The following is a 23,249-nucleotide window of genomic DNA, read 5'->3' on the forward strand; positions in this document are numbered from 1 at the left end:
GAGTCAATTCCAACTCACAGCAACCTCACAGGGTTTCCAAGGCTGTAAATCTCTACAATACAGGCTGCTACATCATTCTCCCACAGTCACCAGTGGTTTTGAACCATCAACCTTTCGGTTAGCAGTCAATCGCTTTAACCCCTGCACCATCAGGGCTCCTTATGATATCATAATGCTCTCATCTCATAAATATTCCACTATTAATTTTATTCATGCTCCAATATCTATTTTAAAGTAATCACATTTAAAAACATACACAGAAGTATACAGAATAATACTAGCTAACATACGCTTACCATGTACCAGAGGGCATTATATAGATTAATTAATTTAATACTTACATGAATACTATAGAATAAATACATTATTATCCTCATTTTACAGATGAGAAAGCTAGGCCACAGAGAGGTTTAACTGACTTGCCACAGTCTCCCAGAAAATGAGTAGCAGAGCTGGGATTCAAACCCAGACAGTTGTGGGTCTGGAGTTCCACCCTTAAGTACTGTGCTATGTTGCCTCTTAATAACACAGTCATGTTCCTGCCACTAAGATTTAATAAATACTAACGTTTTATCTTATTATTTGTTTCATGTTTTTAAAAGAAAATGTTACAGATACAGTTCAAGTTTCCTGTGCACCCATTCCCGTTCCCCCTCCTCCCTAAAAGCAACCAGTATTGTGTATCAGCTGGATCTCCTTCTAGTCCATATTTCATAATTATATGTGTGTCTGTATATAACATAAAGCAATACATAGTAATTTTTTTTTTTTTTTAAAGATGTGGCACTCTACATATTTTTTGTAACTCTGTTTTCAAGATTTATCACATTAATAAATGTAGATCCGGCTGATATACACAGTACATTGAAAAATATATCACTATTTATTTATCAATTTCTTTATTGATAGATAGTTAGATCGTTAACTACTTTTCTTCCTTGCCATCACAAAGTTACAGTGAACACTCCTGTACGTATCTCAGGCTTGGAGGCATTACATCCACAAATAACGCCCTAACCACACCACACATTTTCTCTGGTAGAAGCATGCTGGCACTAAAACTCCAACCTGGGCCTCTGACTTGGAACTACTAATGGATGCTCCTCCTCTGCCTTTAGAAATTGGATGTGTTTGCCAAAACGGATCCTTCTAGGTGCTTCTAATTCAGAGTCTGGTGTGGGAGCATTTGACTGAAAAAGCCTAATGTCATTAAGACTGTGCCCTCGCTGAAATATAAACTTGGAAAGCAAGTTTCTGGACTCTCCAATGGGGAATTCTCTAACGTAGGATGTGTGCAAAGTTATTAGGTGGCCAGGTGGAATGACACTGTCCCCTATACAAGTGGATCCTACATTCCCTATATCAGTGTTTCTCAAGTTGTAATGTGCATACAAGTCACTGGAGATCTTGCTAAAATGTAGATTCTGATTCTGAGGGTCTCGGGTGGGGCCTGAGATTCTGCATTTTTAACGAGCTCCCAGGAAACGCTGATGACACTCGTCCGTGGACCACATTTTTAGTAAATAAATGGGTATTACTATATTAAATAAGAATCTACTTCACTAGCATATTGAGTATAATCTAATAATGACAATGATGATGGCGATGAAAATAACAGCAATAATAATGGTGGAAACTATAACTTATTGAATGTTAATCATGTAAGTGCTTTACATATATTTTCACATTTTATCCTCACAATACCACTGTGAGATAGGCATCATTATCATTACTTTACAAATGAGGAAAATGAGACTCAGAAAAGTGAAATGATTTAGCCAAGACCACAAGGCCAACAGGAGGTAGGACAGGGAATCAACTCAGGCATGTCTGATTCTAAACTCTAAGTGGCCAGGCTCTATTATCTCAACGCTCAGCACTGCCTGCTATATCGCTTCTCAGATGAGCATCCCTTTATGACAAGAAGGAAAATGATGGCATAAACCAAACATGAATTTTCACTTTGTCTCACTTATCTTTCAGAATTTATGTCTCGGGTCTTCCTACACGGAGGGACAGGAAAGGGTGTAGTTGAGAAATCAAATTTTATTCTTGTTCCTTCTTGTAAGAAGAGGCATGCATTTCTTGTGGAACGAAAATATATAAAATTATAATATATTAATAATATGCCTCTAGAAACTGGATGTATTTGTAAATCAAACATACATATACATATTTATCCCTTATATTAGAACACTGTTCTATTACACCCTGTCTTTGAATGGCATACATGAAAACCATTCCTATCTGCTCATATAAAAAAAGAAACTAAATGCTCAGCAAAAACAAAAACACATAAATACTAGTAGGTATCTCTGGTTTGCTGCCCAGCCTACATTTTCTCTCAAGCACACTTCACAGAATGACCTTGGAAGACCTCCTCCACTCCCCTGGTACTGCCCCCACACTCAGCAATGTGGTTTGTGTAAGAGAGCTTCCAATACCATTTCCTGGGTGGGGCCTGATGCCCATAACTGGTTCATGGATGGATGGGTAACCATGTTCAATCAGAGAGAATCTTCAGGCTGTGGCTGGGAATGCTGCAACACAGGCTCTGTCTACTACTGGACATCAAGCCCAGCAACACCAGAAACCATCTTGGGACCATGAAGGGATCAAGTGTCTGCAGATAGAGCTAACACAAGGAAGCCAAGGCAAGAAATGGAGAGAAAGAAAGCAGACGTTGTTCTAGCCCTGGATGAAGGCTTGTCTGAAAATATGTCCTTGGACTATAAAAAACTAAATTCTCTCTTTTAATTTAAGTCAGGTTTTCTGTTTCTGACAAAAGAAACCCATTGTTTGTATATGTCAACACAGACCAAATAGCAGGAAGTAATATATACCTTAACCAATTTTTAAAAGTTCACTTAACTCAATTTTATACCAATAATTTTTCAAAAATTATTCCATTAAATGCTTTACATTATACCCCTCTTTCTCTCTGAATGCATTTTGTTTTGTATAAAATATAATTAAACAGTAAAGATTAGAAGAAAAGAGATAAAGAGATCAATAAAAACAAAATTAAAAATTTAGAAATAGGTCCAATTATAAATAAAAATGTGATACATGAATCAATTCAGTGGGGAATGAGAATTATTCAAGAAAGGATGCTGGAATAGTTGTCTACCTGGAAAAATAATAAAAGTGAGATTCCACCTCAAGATACATCCTAATTTTACAGTTGAATGTACAAAAGCAAAAAGAGAAAGAGAGAAGAGAAGAGAAAGGAAAATATAACTAGAGGAAAATATATGTAAATGTTTATCTGATCTCAAGGTAAGGAAAGGACTTCCTAAGCAAAACACTAAAGGCCAAAAAGATGACTGACACACAGATAGAGGTTGAAAGGGTAGTCTTCAAAAACATTAAGAAAATCTGTATCTCAAAAAATGTCATCATTAAAATTAAAAACTATTGGTAAACTTGGACAATATACTTCCAACAGATATGCGAGACTGTGAGTTAATATTTCCAATATATAAAGAACACATATGAATCTATTAGAAAAGGATAAAGATTGTGCTTTCAAATTTACAGTATATATTATATATTACATTACATGTAGTTAACAAACATGATAAACAAAAATGGATTGCTTGCCATCATAAAACTTTTAGGAAAAGAGCTGATTACTAAAAGAGGTCCTTTAACAAAAATCATAAAGGGAGCTATGTATATTTAATGAGTAGACACACACACACATACACACAAAAAACCCAACTCATGATTTAATTTTCACTATGACAAATGCCCTGAATTTACATCAAAACCTCTAAAGTTGAAGGAATCCAAGCTACTGCTAGGTAGTCAATAATTTTTCCAATAATATATGTTCTCTTTTCTCATTATCGTTTGCTAAGATTTGGACTGAGCAGCATGATAAAACTGACTTGAAAATTAATGATTTTATCACATCTTGATTAAAATTTTATGACTTTATGAGTTCAATTCTGAACAGAAATAAAAATGATTTTTCACTAGGGAAACAGAATTTAAATGCATCAGTAAAACTAAACAGAATGGAATGATTTCTCTTTGTTTCTGGCTGACTCCACAGTCATTTGTCAACTTATTTATTTTAGAAATATTATTCAGAGATATGCAGTACTTCTACTATGACTTGATAAAGACTCAGGCTTATATACTATCCATTTTTAAAGTGCCTAATTTAGCTTTCAGCTAGTTCTTTCCAGAACCTTTCTTCTTTGCTTAGTCCCAAGTGTGTTTTAAATTAACTGCATAAAGTCCATCTGCACAGTCATTCATATACATTTGGACATGCTGGATTCTAAGTTTCTAAAATCCATCTTTAGAATGAAGATTATCTACTATAAAAGAACATGCTGACAAATAAACTTTACAGCACAGAACTCAGTTTAGGCTCTACAGAACAAAGGTAAATCATAAGTTAACCTTATATACCTCTCACGAAAGAAAAATATCAGTCAGATCTTTATTTATCCCATTAATGTCTCCAGTTCAAATAGTGCCTCTTTAAAGCTAATGATATCTCAGCAATATAATATTCTTCCTCAGAAAACTGGATCAAAACATCAGGATCATTCCTTAGGAAATTCCAGGACACTCCCATTACCAGTTCTTTGTACTGTTTTTCTTGAAGGTCAATTCCAAACCAAACCAATCTTTTTTGTAAGAGTAAAGTCAAATTATAGTTAATGATTGTATATGATATGTGCTATGCTTGGCTGTACCTGAATTTTATAACTATTATCAACAAACGCAATTTCAGTGAGAGAAGAAAAACACCCAACAATACAATCTACACAATAATAAAGAGATTAAAACAATTTGTTTTCCAAACAGGATGAATTCCTTTTCCAAAATAATTGTACAGAAAGATATTCATATATGGTTTAGTGAAAAACCTCAATGTCTCATTTACTATCCACTAAGCAGACGCAAAGAAATTTTTGTTTTGCATGGGTAAGTTAGTGGAAGAGTGTGCAACACAAACAATAGTCTTACTAAGTTGTCTGGGTATACTGGACCACTTCCCAAAACAGAATTCTGAATTCTACCCTCAAATATAAATTAAACAAGAATGTAGAAAACTGTCAGGCTAAGTTTCCCATTTTACAAAGAAAGAAAAAAAAGAGACAGATTGACACACACACACACACACAAACACCAGATTCACAACTATTTAAAAGTCGAAAGACTTATGCGATCTAAAGAGAAACCAGAGTATGAGATTCACAAGTATTTAAATGAAAGAAGTACTACTTGTATCCTATCTGTAAATATCAAGAGTCAGATTTCCTAGCACAAAGACTTTTGCAGCCAGCCTAATAAAGATAACACTCTGCCTAGGCCCATGAAAGTTAGCCAAAGGTCATATCATTAGCCAGTGATTAAAGTAAAACTTGAAAAGAAAGAAAGTAGAAAGGAAGGGAGTGAGGGGAGGAAGGAGAAAGGAAGAAACACAGACAACCTACGGAACTGGAGAAAGTATTTGCAAATCATGTATCTAATAAAGGACTTGTATCTAGAACATCTAAAGAACTCTTAAAATTAACCGATAGACAAACAACTCAATTCAAAATGGGCAAAAATTTGAATCGTTTTTTCTTAAAAGAAGATACCACAAATGGCCAACAAGCGCATTAAGACTTTCAACATCATTAATCATTAGGGAAATGCAAATCAAAAACACAATGAGATACCACTTTACATCCACCTGGATAGCAACTAAAAGAAAAAAAGGAAAATAAGTGTTGTCAAGAATGTGGAGAAATTGCAACATTCATACATTGCGGGTATCTGTAAAACAGTGCAACCACTTTGGAAAGCTGTTTGGCAGTTCCTATAAAAGGTAAACACAGTTACCATTTGATTCAGCAATTCTACTTCTAGGTCATTCTCCAAGCAAAATAAAAAACATGTCCAATTGAGTCCAGCACAACTAGATGGTGCCCATCTACTACCACTGACTGCTCTGACAGGGATCACAACAGAGGGTCCTGGACAGAGCTGGAGAAAAATGTAGGACAAAACTGAAACTCACAAGAAAGACCAGACTTACTGGTCTGACAGAGACTGGAGAATCCCAAGAGTATGGCCCCCGGATACCCTTTTAACTGAGTACTGAAGTCACCCCTGAGGTTCACCTTTCAGCCAAGGATTAGACAGGCCCATAAAACAAAACAATAATACATGTAGCTCCACCATGTATACGAGACTAAATAGGCACAAGAGTCCAGAGGCAAGAAGGCAGAAGGGGACAGGAAAGCTGAGCGAATGGAAATGGGGAACCCAAGGTCGAGAAGGGGAGAGTGTTGACATGTCACGGGGTTGGCAACCAATGTCACAAAACAATATGTGTATTAATTATTTAATGAGAAACTAATTTGCTCTGTAAACCCTCATCTAAAGCACAATAAAAAAAATTTTTTGGCCTCATTAATAACAAATATTGGTTACAGTTGTACAACATGACTAATGTAACTGATGTCACTAAATCATGCACATGAAAAAAGTTAAACTGACAAATGTTGCGTTATATGTATTTTACAACAACAAAAATAATAATTAAACTTTTAAAATAAAAAAAATGTCCACCCCAAAACTTGTACACAAAAGTTCATAGCAGCATTATTTATAACAGCCAAAAAATGGAAGGAAACAACCTAAATGTTTATCAACTGATGAAAGGGCAAAATATGGTATATCCATACAATGAAATAAAAAACCAAAATACGGTATATTCATACAGTAAGATAAAAGGAATTTGGCAATAAAAAGGAATAAAATACTGATGTAGCTACAACATTGATTAACCTTGAAAACATGCTAAATGCAAGAAGCCAGTCACAAAAGGCCACATATTGTATGATTCCATTTATATGAAATGTGCAGAACATATGAATCCACAGAAACAAAGTATATTAGTGGTTGTCAGGGACAGGGGGAAGGGGTATCAGGAGTGACTGCTAATGGGTACAAGATTTCTTTCCAGGGTGATGAAAATGTTCTCAAATTAGAAAGTGGTGATGGATCCATAACTCTGAAAAAATTGTACATTTTAAAAGACTGAATTTTATGGTATGTAAATTATAGTTCAATTAAGCTGTTATTAAAAAAAGAAAAATGAATAAACTGAAATGCATAATTTTGAATAAGGATGTGAATATTTTCAATTTATACTTTATCAATATAACCATGACTGTGTTTTAAAAAAATCATAAATTGAAAGTTTTCTTTACGAATCTTAAGGATCTTAAGGTTGATACTAAAATTGGGAAAGCAAGTTTGCAAACCAACTTAATACCAGGAAATTAAAGGGTAAAGGCATGAGTACCTCAGGCTTCCAGGAAACTTTTCCCAAAACACTTGACTCTCCTGAGAGGGACTAAAAAGAAACCAAAATGTGCCAGCCTTCTGCTCTGTATATACTCCTCATGTCTGTTCACCCTTGTTCATGTTTCCACTTACGGTCTATTAAATTTGAATAATGTACTCAAAAGCACAAGACCTAAGCCCCCTTTATATAACAATGGCCCAGATTAAATAAATACGGAGTGTTAGAATTACAGGACAGTAGAACAAAAGAACTCTTATGACTGTTTTCCTCTCCACTCAATCCATTCCAGTTAGGCTCACACATTCCAGAAATACAAGTTATCTGATTCTTTTAAATTTTGAGAATAAGATCAAATACTTCTTTTAGAAATGTTTGTTGCTTTTTTAAAACTTGTTTTACATTGCCACACTTACTAAAATGAATAGAAATGCCAAGTTGGTTCAGAAAAAAATAAAATACAATAATGGCAAAACATTAGGTCTAACATCATTATATTCCTAACCTAATATTTTGGCTTCAAACAGAAACCATATAACCTTGATACTGATAGCAGCGCATTTAAAAAAAAAAACAAACTTTACAAAATAACTTTATAAAAATTCAGCTTAAGATCAGATATCACAACCTTACATCTAGTGATGTAACATCAACAGCACAATCCTACAGCTGTCCTCTCAGTCCTAAAGTACATCAACTGAATAGCTGGCCTTAGTTCAGATAAACTTCCATTATAGTCTCACCTGGATATAAGACATTTATTTATTACTATCCTTCTGAGAATAATCAAAGCCTAAATTCTAGCAAGCTGAGCCAAGGGTTTTAGAAGTGCTGGTGGCGCAGAACTGGGTGTATGTGGATGAGGGATTCACTGTCACCTCAAGTGCCATACCTGGTATGCACTGTGCTGTGGCCTCAGTGGTGATGGTGGCAGCGACCGGGGGCTGCTGCTGGCTGGAGCTCACTTCTGGCTCAGTGTTAACGGAGGGAGAAAGAGCTACCTCACAGGAGGAAACCTGGCTAGGCAGATGGGGCAGGAACTCTTCAGAAGCAACTTGCTCATCCTGTCCAGGCAGCTGCAGGGCAGACAAAGGGATACTGATCTGTTTGTTAGGATGGGATGTGCTCACAGGCATCTGCACTGCCACCTGCTGGTTGGTGCCATGGGCACCAGGGGGTCCTCTGTTTGGCGAAGCCAGAGACACCCTGGCAGTTTTCTGGAGTACTGGTTTGGAGATCACAGAAGGGGAAGCAGATACACCATGTGGGTCTATCTCCATGCTGATGGCAGATGTTATGTGGGGAATCAGCTTAGTAGGCCCTACACAGGAGGGACCAGCATGAGTCTGAGACTTGGGTTTTGCCATCTGCGTCAACGATAGGGCTGGGCCATCCACCCCTCCTGTCAGCTCTGCATTTGCCACAATGTAATAATCTTCAGGAATCTCTTGTTTGATTTTCTTGATGATGACATCATTGCTGCATTCATCAATCATTTGAGCCTGAGAGCTTGAATGGAGAGAAGACGGGTTTACACCAGGCCATTTTCGAGCAATACTCTGAGGCCTTTGAGTTTGGGGTTCAAAGTCACTATCTTCATCTGTAACAGAAGACTCACAAACCATGTCGAACAGGGTGTTTTCATCCTCATATTCCTCAACGGCTTCATCCAGTTCAGAAGGTTCGCTGCAGTAAGAGAAGTCACAAGAGTCTCTGGTCCGGTTACAGTCTAGTTTTGCTTTCACTGGTCTCCCAGGGTACCTTTCAACAGGGCTGGTCTGTGTCTCAGAGGGCACCCCAATTATACTGGGACTATCAGAGTTAAAACTTCTGTTATCCTGGAAACAGACCCTCTCCTGGGACCCAGCTCTGCAAGTAGCTGTCAGTGGCCAGTGATAAGCATGGCCAGCACTACAGCCCCACATTGCTGTCAGGTTCCCATGGGAACCTTCAGAGAGCAAGTGTTTCAGGTTTGGAATGAGGCTGCAAATGGTCCCATGGCTGTGGGCCCAGCTGACCAATTTGGACAGATTCTCAGATGAAGTATGAAGGCAATCCTCCATGTTACAGGATTAGCAGCGTCTTTCCTAAAGGAAAATAATCAAAGTAAAAGCCATTATTACCCAAGACACTCCTATATTTCAATTACTTCAATTTCCTCCAACTATGATCACTTGGCATCAATAAGAAATGCATTTCAAAACTGTATCTCGTTAACATCACTGCACATGGGCAAGGACTGGAAGGGAATACAGGAAAAGGTAAAACCAGCTGATGTCTGATGGTGGTGGAATTTGGAGAAATTTTTTGTTAGTTTCCTTTATTGTTATAATAATTCCTGCATAAGCAAAAAACAAACAAAAACAAAAAACCAAAAATAAAAACAAAGGGGGAGGGGGGAGGAAATAGAAAAATAAACAATTATGCTATAAGAAAAAAAAAGGAGATGAGTTTTTCATGGTACATTTTACTCCAAAGTCACAAAGACAGAGGTTCAGTCAGCCCCTTAATAATAAAATGTACACATAGTATTACTTGTATTAACCAACAGCATGAACTTGAATTTCACCCTTTGTCATGAGAAACTTTATTACTAGAGGCAGGGGTATATGTTTTGTTTCTCTCAACTAGGTGACTTAAACATATTTTTTCAACTTTTGCCAGTAGAAGTGTTACATGACCACCAAAAATTGCCACATTTTTTCACCAAAAAAATATTAAAGTGTATCTCTCTCAGACCTAGGTTACTTAAATACAGCTTTTCATCTTTTACTAGTAAATAGTGTGTTAAAATCACTAAAAAGAGCTAAACACATTTTTTTGGACCAAAAACACTACAGTGTGTCTCTCTCATATTAGATTTTACAAATAAATTCTTGGGACGTCCACAATTCTATGTCAAAATGTTTTCATTTTGATAATAATAAAAATAGATTATTACAAATCATCTGAATAATCACATTATATCCAAGTACTGGTGTGTGATTTCAGTACTCCTTTGCTTTTGTGACAGCACTCAACTTCCAATTTGTTAGGAAACCTGTTTAGCTGCTGCTACGTTCATGCTGTATTCTTTTTACCAGATATAAATATAAAATTTCCCTTTTGCACTGATAATTTTCAAATGAAAAAGCATCATGATCTGACATCATGAAAATGGCATAGTGTGATGGTGGGGTAATATACCTTTAAGTCTTGAACTAATGAAAAAAGAAAAGTAACCAAAATAAATGATATATGCTCATATAAAGGAAAATCATATACATTATGGTGCTGGTGAAGAATCCTGAATACACATGGGCTGCCAGAAGAACAAACCAATCTGTCCTGGAAGAAGTACAGCCAGAATGCTCCTCAGAAGGGAGGATGATAAGATTTCATCTCATGTACTTTGGACATGTCATCAAAAGGGATCAGTCCCTGAAGGACATCATGCTTTGTAAAATGGAGGGTCAGCGAAAAAGAGGAAGACCTTCAGTGAGACTGACTGACAGTGTGGCTGCAGCAATGGACTCAAACGTAGCACTGATTGTGAGGATGGCACAGGACAAAACAGTGTTTCGTTCAGTTGTATGTGGGGTTGCTATGAGTCAGAATTGAACTGATGACACCTAACAACAACAACGGCACAATATTTGAATGAAGATGTTGCAGCAGTTCAAATATAGAAAAACATGGCACAATCAAGCCATAAAACTGCATAAGCATATGGAACTCAGAAGATCCCATCATGCAGGTAAAAGCTATTATACAATAATAAAATGGTACCTTTGTGAAGGGGGGGTTACTATAATTAGAAGAAATAAAAGACAAAGTGGATGAAATTATAAATTTTATTCAAGCTTATCCACTTAACTCTATAGTATTCACCAACCTTTGAGAATCAACAGGTAGTAATCCTAAATTGCTTTTATTACATTCTGAAATTCACGGGCACTCTCATGAAGAGGCTCTTAAACTTTTCTTGAGTATCATAAGATTAAAATATTTTTCCAGTATTACTATTAACATATTTCAACCAGGCTACCAATGCTAAATGGTAGTTATGACAGTATAATCAGCTGATCTTTTAGGGCAATTAAATGAATTGAGTCCAAGCTGACAAGGAATAGCTATCTATATACTGTAATATATTCCGAGTTTAATACAAAACGGAATCAATGATAAGACAAAGTATTTTCAAAATATTGAGAATAAGTAGTATTTAGAGTTTACTAATTTTCTTCAGCTGTCTGATGATAAGCTCTATGGTGAACAATAATGCTTTTACTACAACTCCAAGAACTGAAAATTAACTTCAGATGTTATTTTCCCATATAAGATACGGGCAGTGATCAGATTAAACACTCAGCTTTACAGAGTTATTGAGTGACATTTCATTAAAAACTGAAATTCTAGGAATCCTGGCAGAGTTTAGATTAAGTATGTGATCTGATTACCCCAAATTAACATACAAAGCTATAAAGTTATTAATATCACATTATATGTTAACTTAGGCAATGGGGAGCCCTGGTGATGTGGTGGTTAAGAGCTGAGCTGCTAACCAAAAGGTCAACAGTTCGATGAACCCATTGCTCCTTGGAAACCCCTATGGGTCAGTTCTACTCTGTCCTACAGGGTCGCTAAGAGTTGGAATCGACTTGACAGCAGCGGGTTTAGTTTTGGTTTTAGGCAAGTGGACATTCTATGTATTAGTATTTCTATTAAAATCAAAATCAGAAACACATTAAATATAGAATCAGACTTTCTACCATTAAACCCACCACTGACCATCAGAAACATAGATTAATCATAAATCAGCAGAATAAAACATTAATTGTTATTACACTGGTATTTATTGAACAATTATTATTATCTAGGCACTGTTCTAGGGCTTGACATACATTCCCTCATTCCAATAACCCTAATAAATAATTATTCTCATTACAAATAAGGAGATTAGGTCACTTGCAAGGAGCCCTGGTGGTGCAATGGTTAAAAGCTCAGCTGCTAACTGAAAGGTTGGCAGTTCAAACCCACCAGCGGCTCTGTGAGAGAAAAAACCTGGCGACTTAACTCCCGTAAAAATTACAGCCTAGGAAACCCTATGGGTCAGTTCTACTCTGTCATATGAGGTCACTATGAGTTAGAATCGACTTGATGGCACACAACAACAGGTCACTTACACAAAGTAAGTGGCAGAGCCAAAAACTTGAACTTCATCTTACTTCACAGTTCATGCTCTTAATACCATAGTACACTATCTCCTGCATTATAATAGGAGAAAGATGTTGTCTGGTTCCCTATCACATTAATGTTGTTAATTTGAATTTACGTTGGGTTTTTACAGTTTTACTTAAATTGAATTTGTAAGTTTGTTTTGGCTTACAGCTAATATCAGGGCTATGAATGTAAGTTTTATGTTTAAACATATTTAAGCAACATTATAATAAAAACAATTTAAGTCTGTACTGAGCATAAAGAAGGTTCATGAAAATATTTTTCTTTCAAAAGATTGCAAAAAAAAGTGTTTTACAGAAAAAAAAATAGGTATGAAAACATTATGTCACTTGTCTGAAACCTGACAAAACTAGCTAGCAAGCAAATACCAGTCAATGTCTAGTTGGTTTTCACCTGACTTCAGCTGCAACAACCTGCCCAACGGTCTTTGTAGTCTATCTCTTTATAAAGTTCTCAACCTCCCAGGGGGTTTGTTGTTGTTGTTTTTAAGTCACTAGATATCAATGCTGAAAGATGAAACAAATATATTTCTTGAAAAATCCAATTTACCAAAATTGACACAAGAAGAAACAGAAAATCTGAGCCCATAACCTATAAAAGACACTGAAGTAAAAAACAAAAACCAACCAAACAAAAACCTGCACCGAAAGAAATCCCAGAGAGTTTCAGTGGTAAATTCTATCAAGCATTCAAGAAAAAAAATAATGCCAATATTATGCAAATATTTTCAAAAAAAAGAGAAGAAGGGATCATTGCCCAACTTTTTTGAGGAGGCTTGCATAACCCTAATACCAAAAATTGACAAAGACACAATAATAAAGAAAGTTGGCAGATGTGGCAACATTCTCATGAATATTGCTGCAAAAATCCTTTACAAAATATTAGCAAACTCAATCCAACAATATATAAAATGGACAACACACTGTGACCAAGATTTATGCCACGAATGCAAGATTGGTCGAATATTCAAAAATCAATGTAATTCCACATATTAACAGTCTAAAGGAGAAAAACCATATGATCATTTCAATAGATGCAGAAATGCATTTGACAAATTCAACATTCACGCATGATGATAATAATAATAATAGAAAAAAACTCTTAGCAAACAATTAATAACAGCAAACTTCCTCAAACTAGTTGCATCTATGAAAAACCTACAGCTAATAGCACATTTAATATAAAAAACTGAATTGTTTCCTCCTCAGATCAGGAATAAGGCAAGAATGACCATCTGCATCACTGCTACTCACCACTGTACAGGAGGGCCTAGCCACTAAAATAATGCAAGAAAAAGAAATAAAAGTAGAAAAATTGGAAGAGAAAAAGTAAAACTGTCCTATTTGCAGATGATGCAATGGCTAATGCAATGGTTGGTCCACAGCTATTTATGTAGAAAATCCCAGGGAATTCACAAAACAGCTCCTTTTAGCAATATCATAAAAGATTAATATAAAAAATAAATTATTTTCTGTATGCTAGTGGCAAAAAAATTGGAAATAAAATTATTATTCATTCTATTTACAGTGGTGCAAAATATATAAAATACCTAGATATAATTCTAACAAAAGATGCCTAAGATCTCTATAAAAAGAACTACATAACATTGTTGAGAGACGTTAAATATGACCTAAATGAACAGATTGATATACTATACTCATGGACTGGAAAATTCAATATTGTTAGCTTAGTGATTGCTCCCATATTGATCTATAGGTTCAATGCAATTCCAATCAAAATTCTAGCAGGCATTTTTGGTAGAAATTAACAATTCTAAAATTTATATGGAAATGCAAAGAACCTAGAATAGCCACAGAAGAACAAAATTGGAGGACTTGCACTACCTGATTCAAGACTTACAGTAATTTCAAGCTACAGTGGGGTACTGGCAGAAGGACAAACACACGTATCAATGGAACTAAATAAAAAGTATAGAAACAGACACATTTACATTTAGTCAATTGATTTTTTTTCCCCGAGGAAGTGTAGTTTACTGAGACACAAATGATTATAATGTGTCTGTACTGAAATGGGCTTGATCTCCCAACTGGTCTAAAGATTATTTTTCCTTCTGAGGGACTAGACTGAAATAGAAAAAGGTGGAGGTGGAGCTGCAGGCAGTGGGGCAGCTGGAAGACCTGGTGTAGACTCCTCAGACAGTGCAAGCCTAGAGCCTGCTCCAAGAGGAAGGGGCATAACCTCGAGTAGTGGGGATCCTCTGAAAGACAGTTTGTTGTTAGGTGCCCCAGAGTCTGTTCGACTCATAGCAATTCTATGTACAACAGAACGAAACACTGCCCGGTCCTGTGCCATCCTCACAATTGTTATGCTTGAGCCCATTGTTGCGGCCACGGTGTCAATCCCAAAAGAGTCCCAAGAAAATTTCTAGAGCTAATAGAGGAATTTAGCAAATTTGCAGGGTACAAGGTCAACAAACAAAAATCAGTTGGGTTTCTATACACCAGCAATGAGAAATCTGAAAAGGAAATTAGGGAAACAATTCCATTTACAATAGCATCTAAGAGAACAAAATACCTAGGAATAAATCTAACCAGGGACGTGAAAAATCTAACCAGGTACATGAAGGACTTATACAATGATAATGATAAAACACTGCTGAAAGAGATTAAAGAAGACTGATTTTTGACAAGAGTGCTAAGTCTATTTGATGGGGAAAAAAGAGTCTCTTCAATAAATGGTACTGGGAAAACTGGATTTTCACATGCAGAAAAATGAAACAGGATCCATGCCTCACACCAGACACAAAAACAAAGCCAAAATGAAGTACCTAAACGTGTAAACTAAAATCATAAAATTCTTAGAAGAATAAGCAAGGGCAATGCTTGTCAGTCCTAGCTTTCAACAGTTTATTATCTAATATAATAACAAAAGGATATACAGCAAAAGACAAAATAAATAAATGTGACCTCATAAAAATTAAAACCTTTTATTCATCAAAAGACTTTACAAAAAAAGTGAAAAGATAAGCTACCAACTGGGAGAATATCTTTGGGAATCATATACCCAACAAGAATCTAATAACCAAAATATATATAAAACTTTGACAACAACAAAAAGACAAAGCATGAGTTTTTATTATATACTATCAGAAAAGGATTATAAATAAATTACAGTGACATTGCACTCATTGAAATTGTCTCACATGTGTTGACTAGCAGTATTATTCTATGACACTTTAAAGTGGTTTCCCTTCAATGGACATGATTTCACATGATGACTCATGCTTTCCAGCCCACTCAAAGAAAAATTTTAGTAAATAAGAAAACTGAAAATTCTGTCTCAAAGTATGTGATGTTAACATTTTTTAGCTGCCTTTAAAGTTTCCAAGACTTAGATACTACCAGTGTCTTATAACTAAGAATACGTTCTAGATGCAGAAAATACACACGGTATTCCATGCTCCACTGAAATTGCTCTGGCCAAGGTCACCGATAATCTCCATGTCAAGAAGTTCAATTGTTACTTTTGGCTGACAGCAGCTTTCAAACCTTACTCAAAATCCTTCTTCCTTGGCTTCCCTCTATACTGCCCTCTGCTGTTCTGGCTGCTATTTCTGTTTCCTTCCCTGGCTCATCATTCTTTTTGACCTTTACAACTAGAGTTTATCAGCGCTCCTGACCCTCTTCTCATTTCACTAGATGATGTTCTCAATAATCCCTGTGAATGTGGCTCAGATAAATACCCTGACAGTTAATATTCAGATTAATATCTCAATGAATGGCATCACCATCTCTCCAGCTGCCGAAGCCCAGATCCTAGCAGTCACCCTTGACTCCAGCGTGTTCCTCTCATCTCTGTGCACAGGAAGCCACACAGCTGCTTTAATTCTAAGAACTCATCCTGGCCAAGGGTTTCTAAGATGACTAGGTTTTCCAAAGCTTCTGGTTTATGCAACTGTTCCACTTCTGAAGCTTGTAGAAAAGATGAAGCATTCAGGCAGAGATGTATTTTCTTTATGCATGGCTGAATAAACCTTAAATTAACATTTTAAATGTGGTGATAGGTTACATAATAAGTATGGATATAAAGTGTTACGTAATATGTAAATTAATTCCTGTATCTTCACTGGCTCTCAGAAAGGGAGGACAGGTCTTTCTTACTATTGTGAAATATTTGCTCCTGGGAATGATATTTTGAAACTACTGTGTATACCATTTTAATAGCCCCTCCATTCTGACTTTCATTTTTAGGAATGGGGATGGTGATTACTGAAAGTGGTGTAATTGTTCCACATAAGATAGTGAGTCAGTGACAGTGTTGGGAATGTGGGAAACCTATTTTTATCCATAAAGTGAAATATTTTTGAAACTCTGAAAAAGGCTTAATTGACATTAAGATGACTTGGATTTCAGGGCACTAGTAATAGGATTAAACCCTCCAATTCACCATAGCATTCATTCTAGAAAAGATCCAAAGAAAAAGAAGGACCATTTCCCTGAGAAAAGCAAAGGAATTAAAAATTGATATTGTTTTGATTGAGCATTAAAGTCCCTTTGCAAAAGCACAAAAATTTCCTTTCTTTTCCCATGTATTTCTAGACTTTATACTCTGATTCATCTATTCATCTATTTTACAATTGATACTGTATCATTTAAAATCCCTGTGGCTGAATGTTTTTATATTCAGGAAGGCAAATCCCTAATTATCCTTATTTTTCAAAACTGTTTTGTAATTCCTGACTTTATGGCAAAGCTTCCAATGTTTTAACGATTAAGTATATTAGGTATGTGGGCCAAATAAATTTTAACTATGTTAAAAAATGTTTTCTGTTTCTTAATAGAAAAGGATGTTGAATTATATCAACTATTTAGTCAACTGTAAATCTTTTTTCTTTTATATGTCATAAATTACTTTTACAGAATTTTCAATATTAACCCAGTCTGCATTCCTACTGCTACTTCTCAATGTCCTTTGCTGTCTCATCACCCTCTTTTCTATCTTCAAAACTAGAGTTCATCAGTGGTCCCAGCACTCTTAAGTTCTCATGCAACTTTTTTACTAGACAATGCCTCCATCCATGCCTGGGGATTTGATTAGCAGCTATACACACTTTGACAATTCTCTGTTAATATCTCAGTAAATGATATCACCATCTTCCCAGCTGCTGAAGCTTGAATCCCGGAATTAGATTTCTAAATATTTTATTTAGGATTTGGGGATCTTTGCATAATACATTGCTCAGACGATGAAGAGCTGCGTGTCAGCCGCAGGCATCTTGCTCTGTGATCCTTCTCAAAGCACTGAATGCAAACTATTTGTGGACAGAAACCCTGCCCAGCACTGTGTCTTTAGTACCTCTAACAAAGCCTGCCACACAGAAGGCATTCGATAAATACTGAGCAAATACTGAATGAGTATATACTGAATGAACAAACCCAATTTAATTGAGTTCTCATGAATTCCTATCCTTCTTCGATTTACCCACCTGTTCTGTCAGTTCAATCTTCTACTTAGCAATGTGTCTCGCCTGTCCCACTACCTCCTGCCCAATCTGACAATAACAGATATCACTCCTGCACATTCATGCACAGGACTGCATGAAGCATAATAGTTCAGAGAAAAGGAGAGGTCAACACTCCAAGTGGAATGTTCACTATCTAAAAATCCTTCAACAAGTATGTACCATCCATAATTACAATTCCGTATTACTGAAAACTGACCTAGGAAGACTGCTACGTTCATTTGCCTAGCTCAGTAAAGAAGCCTAAGTGAAAAGAGCTGTATATTATCCAATTTATAACAAAATCAGAGAGCAAAGCTATTGGCCTGTGAATTAGGCCTGGTGATCTCTGTCCGTAAGATTACAAACCAAAACCAAACCGTTGTGGAGTACAATTCCAACTCATAGTAAGATTACAGCCATTGAAAACCCTATGGAGCACAGTTCTACTCTGAAACACGTGAGGTCGCCAGGAGCCAGAATCAACAGATGACAACAGGTTTTGTTTTGTTTTGTTATATGTGAATGTGACTGTGTATGTATTAGGTGGGCTAACTTTTCAAAACTGTGCCCCCTTCCCCTCAAAGGGACTCAGCTAGTTGCTACCTGGCTTTGAAGGCAGCAGACTTTGTCCTATGTACAGAGGGTGGTGGGGAGAGATCCACAGCTGGGTCAACCTTGGAAGTACAGGGGAAGAAACTGCAAGGCATCTTAGGTCTACTCAAGGGAGACATGGACAACGAGGAGTGTCTAAACTTCACTCAGCTCTCAGGTGGCACCTAGTGAAGCAAGAGGGTAAACACTGTGATTACCCACTCTGTGTGGTGGAATGCCTTAGTCTTGTTTGCTCCTCAACTTGTGTCTCACTTGCTGGGCCTCTGATCACAGGATCTCAGGAGCAACTGTGGTGGCCAGAACTATAAATGAGTTCACTTCACTTAATGGGATATTCTTTCAAAATGCTGCCTGAAAAAGTTAAAACAAACAAACACTGCCCAGTGGTGAGCTCTAAGGCAGATGCTCTGTGCCCAGAAGGTGGTACCAGAAACCACACCTACCACCTCCAAACCAGGCCTTGCTGCCCCAAATCTGGGGAGGTTCCTGTGTTCTTTTTAGGGAGAAAGATATGACAGTCTATTCCCATAAAGATTACAGCCTTGGACACCAAATGAGGCAGTTCTATTCTGTCCCATAGGGTTGCTATGAGTAAGAATCGACTTGAAAGCAATGGGTTTTCTCATGTTCTTTTTAGGGTAACTCCTGCACTAATTTTTCACGGTGGGCTCTTTCTTGCCTTGTGTTAGGTGCTCAACATAAATTAGCTTTTTGGTTAATCTGATCCCATCTTCTTTCCTTCTTCCAGATTTTTTTTTGGGGGGAGGAGAGGGGTTCTTCTCAAGTTTTGTTTTCCAGGATTCCTACAGATTTTATTTCTTTGTAGGCATTTCACTTGGCTTGAAGAAATGAGTAAAACAAAACTTTGGCTCAGCTGACTAAGAGCCAGTGTAGAATTGGAGAGCCTATGCAATGGTGGTCCCCAAACCAGGCTGTGCGCTAGAATCCCCTGGGACTCTTGTTAGAAAACACAGGAACTGTTTCTTAGCTCAACCTTGGAGATTCTGATTCAGTGACCCTGATGCTGGACTTGGGAATCTGTGTTTTTATCTAGTGTTTGGTGATTCTCTTGCAGCCCAATATAAGAATCTGCATTTGGAACCACTATTCTACATGATTTTTAATGATGGATATACTCAAATTAACAAGCCTATCATTCACTAATGTAAATGCCACAATGAACATCTTTCTATATTAACCTTTTTTATATACCTCTGTGTCATTTATAAATGTCTAGACATAAAGTCAGAGATGAGACTTCTTATTGCTGAGTTATTTTATAATTGTGAAAACACTTACTTGCTCATTCAATAAATATTTCTCGAACACTTACCAGGCCTTGCGAGCAATATGGGCAAAAACAAATATGGTTCTTGCTTTAGCTTATGTAGAAACTGTCATTAATCCAATAATCAGACATATAAACCTAGTAAATGGCACATATTATCACTACCATAATAAGTCGCGCCATTAGATCTTATAAACTAGAGTTGGTTTATTTTAAAAGATCAGAGAAAGTTTGCCTGGTAAATGAAGTTCATAATAAAGACAATCATAATAGCACCCACTGACACGACACTTACTGTGTGCCAAGTTCTATTCTAAACATATCAGATATATTAATGCACTGACCTTCATGAGGAGGTGCCATTATTAATTCCATTTTACAGATGAAAAACTGCATCAGAGAGGTTAAGAAACTTGTCCAACATCACATGGCTAGTAAATAAAGGAGCCAAGATTCAAACCAAGGTGGTCTACCCCAAGGATACAGTATAATATGCTATTACCACTATATTATACCATCTCTCAGGTGATGTTCCTGAACCCTCTGCCTACACCAGGCTCAGTGTGCTCCACTCCCTTCACCCACCAGATGGGGATGATGTTCTGCACTGCTCCAAAGGAATGGCACACAAGCTTCATGCCAACAGGGAGCGCCTCCTGAAAGTCATCAACAAATATTAAAGATAGATGTCTCATCCCGCTCACTACTTGCTTTCAGAGTTGAAACCATTGCTCCACTGCCCCTAAGTACCAGACTGAAGTGCTAAAGAGGAAACAAGGAGGGTTTTCCTTGTTTTTAAATTGTTTAAAATTTTTCTGTGTTTTCACCTATTGTCTTAGTTACCTGCTGCTGCTGAAGAGGAATATCACAAGTGGGTGGCTTTAAAGAACAGAAATTTACTTCCTCATAGTTTTGGAAGCCAAAAGTCCAAATCAGGGTCTCAGCTGTGTTGATGCCTTTCTTGTCAGTAGCACCGGGTGCTCCCTGGCTCCTTGGCTTGCAGACAATCCTCACATGGTGTCTGTCTTATCCCGTGTGTGTGTGTCTGTGCGTCTCTCCGTGTGTATCTATTCTCATCTTTTTATAACTCAGAAGTGATTAGGTTTAGGATCTTCCACACACTGACATGACCTCATTAACATAACAAAAGAAAACCCTATTTCCAAACGGTATCACATCCACAGGTAGAAGGACCAGGAATTCAACACAGATTTTTGGGAGACACAATTCTATCCATGACACCTATGTTGGTGACTTCCTGGTAATCACCTCTGTGCTATAACACGTTCGAACATTAAGCACCACTATTTCATGGGCACATGGGAAAAATCTACTGATTTCTGATTTTTAAACCTCTCAAACTAAGAGTGACTGACTCTTGTAAGGACCCTGCCCAACCTAGGTCCCCACAGGCTGGCTGTCTATTTTTATATTTGCATTTAACTACATTAGGCCTGTGAACACTCAGGATGGATTACTTTGAACATGGTGTTACCTAACTAGGCATAGAAATAAGAAAGAACACAGTAAAGGTTTAAAACCAAAGATCCTTCATTCTGTCAGTCTGCCAAACTTTTCGACAGTATGAAGTATGACAACTTAAAGAAGCAAATGCCAGGGACTTCTGTAAGGATCATTAATTCACTTAGAGCCCTGAAGTAGTGAGTGAGCTAAACTCTCTTAACAGATTATTGCACAGACTCACTACTCCGACAACGTATGGGGCTCCTTGCTATCCAGATGCTCATTAACCATCATTACTATCACATGAGATTGTGCAGAGACCCCCCCCAAAAGCTGCACAAAACACAAAATACTCACCAACAAGCTGATGAGTTCCCACTCAAACTCCCCACAAAATACTAGCGTCTACTTCTGGAAACCTGTTTATGCAGTTCTCGCACTGATTGTAGATGCTGCAAATGTCTGACCACATAAAAGCAGGTTGAATGTACACTGAAATTATAAACTTTTGCCAAAGACTCAAGGTTTGCCCAGGTTGCTGTAAAATGCTGGTCAACTGCTTGAATCATATGCAAAACCATTTTAACAAATAAATGTTTGGTAGAGTTAGACCAGTTAACAATTGTGGAGAATTTTCATAGATGACACAATAGATACTTAAAAAGAGAATAAACTAAGTCTCATTGCATTCCATGTCTGTAATTCATGAGTTTATATGTTTATCAAGCAATATAAAGGTTCATCTTTAGTTATCATCTTGAATGAAATTTTATTTCTTAACACCTCAGAAAACCAAACTCTATACAAATCTGGTTATACAGATATTTGATATGATGTCATAAAACATTTTTTAATATTTTATTTTTGTTGCTGTTGTTGTTGTGAACATGCACAGCAGAATATACACCAATTCAACAATTTCTACATGTACAATTCAGTGACAGTGATTACTCTTTGAGTTGTGCAACCATTCTCACCCTCCTTTTCTGAGTTGTTCTTCCCACATTAATGTAAACTCACCATCCCTCAAGTTTACTATCTAATCTTTTGAGTTGCCATTATCAATTTGATCCCCTATATATAGATCTTAAAAGAGCACAATGCTCAAGGCAGACATTCTTCACCAGTTAAACTACTGTTTGGTTTGTAAAACATTTTTTAAAGATGCTAAAATCATTAATTTATTCCAAAAACATTTATCAAGACTACTATGTAGCAATCACTATCCTAAAGTACTGAAGATTCAATGTTACACAAAAAGATACACACCTTGTCTTCACAGAGCTCACGATCCGGCAGCTCACAATCTAAACAAAACAAGTAATAACAATATAGCCTCACAAGGATTATGATGGGGAACTACAAGGTGCTAAGCTGCTCAGAGAAGGTGCAGCTAACCTAGGCTCCATGGAGTCAAGGACAGCTTCCTAGAGGAAGGACAACTGAGTTGATGCCTTAAGGATGATAATGATTAAATCAGAAAAGGGTAGGGGACATAAGAGTATTCCAGGCAAGAAAGGGTACGAGACTCTGAAAATTTTAAAATTAAATATCGCAGAAGCATAGAATATCCAACACTTATAATGTTTGTTCAATTCAAATTGCATTCTCTTCTGATCATCAATATTGTACAAATTTGCCAGATTCAGAATAAGTATAATTTTGGCTACTAACTCAAGAACACTCTTCTACTTGGTTGCTCTAAAAAGCTTTCATTTAAGACAAGGAAAGATTAACAAAACACCTAACAAGTTTAGTATATTTACTACTTCAGCAATATCCAAATCAATAAACATCAAGTTCCAAGGAATTATTCTTTGCAATTCATTAATAAAAAGACCTTAACATCATTAATGATTATTTGTCAAAAAGGTGAATGC

The 23,249-nt window shown here is 36.6% G+C and overlaps 1 protein-coding gene across 2 annotated transcripts in view; it reads right to left on the reverse strand.

Annotated features, from left to right (window-relative positions):
- KIAA1958 (KIAA1958 ortholog) overlaps positions 1-23,249 on the reverse strand; it is a 163,668-nt gene that overhangs the window by 82,483 nt on the left and 57,936 nt on the right. The window contains exon 2 of one of the 2 annotated variants that reach the window (XM_004372157.2): positions 8,214-9,408. In XM_004372157.2, coding sequence (XP_004372214.1) covers positions 8,214-9,384 — 1,171 coding nt within the window. In that variant the 5' untranslated portion in view covers positions 9,385-9,408. Of the gene's footprint in view, positions 1-8,213; positions 9,409-23,249 lie in introns of those variants that run through there. The other variant, XM_023727379.1, reaches the window with a different exon arrangement.

This window comes from Trichechus manatus, unplaced genomic scaffold, assembly GCF_000243295.1.
Source record: "Trichechus manatus latirostris isolate Lorelei unplaced genomic scaffold, TriManLat1.0 scaffold00016, whole genome shotgun sequence".
NCBI lineage: Eukaryota > Metazoa > Chordata > Mammalia > Sirenia > Trichechidae > Trichechus > Trichechus manatus.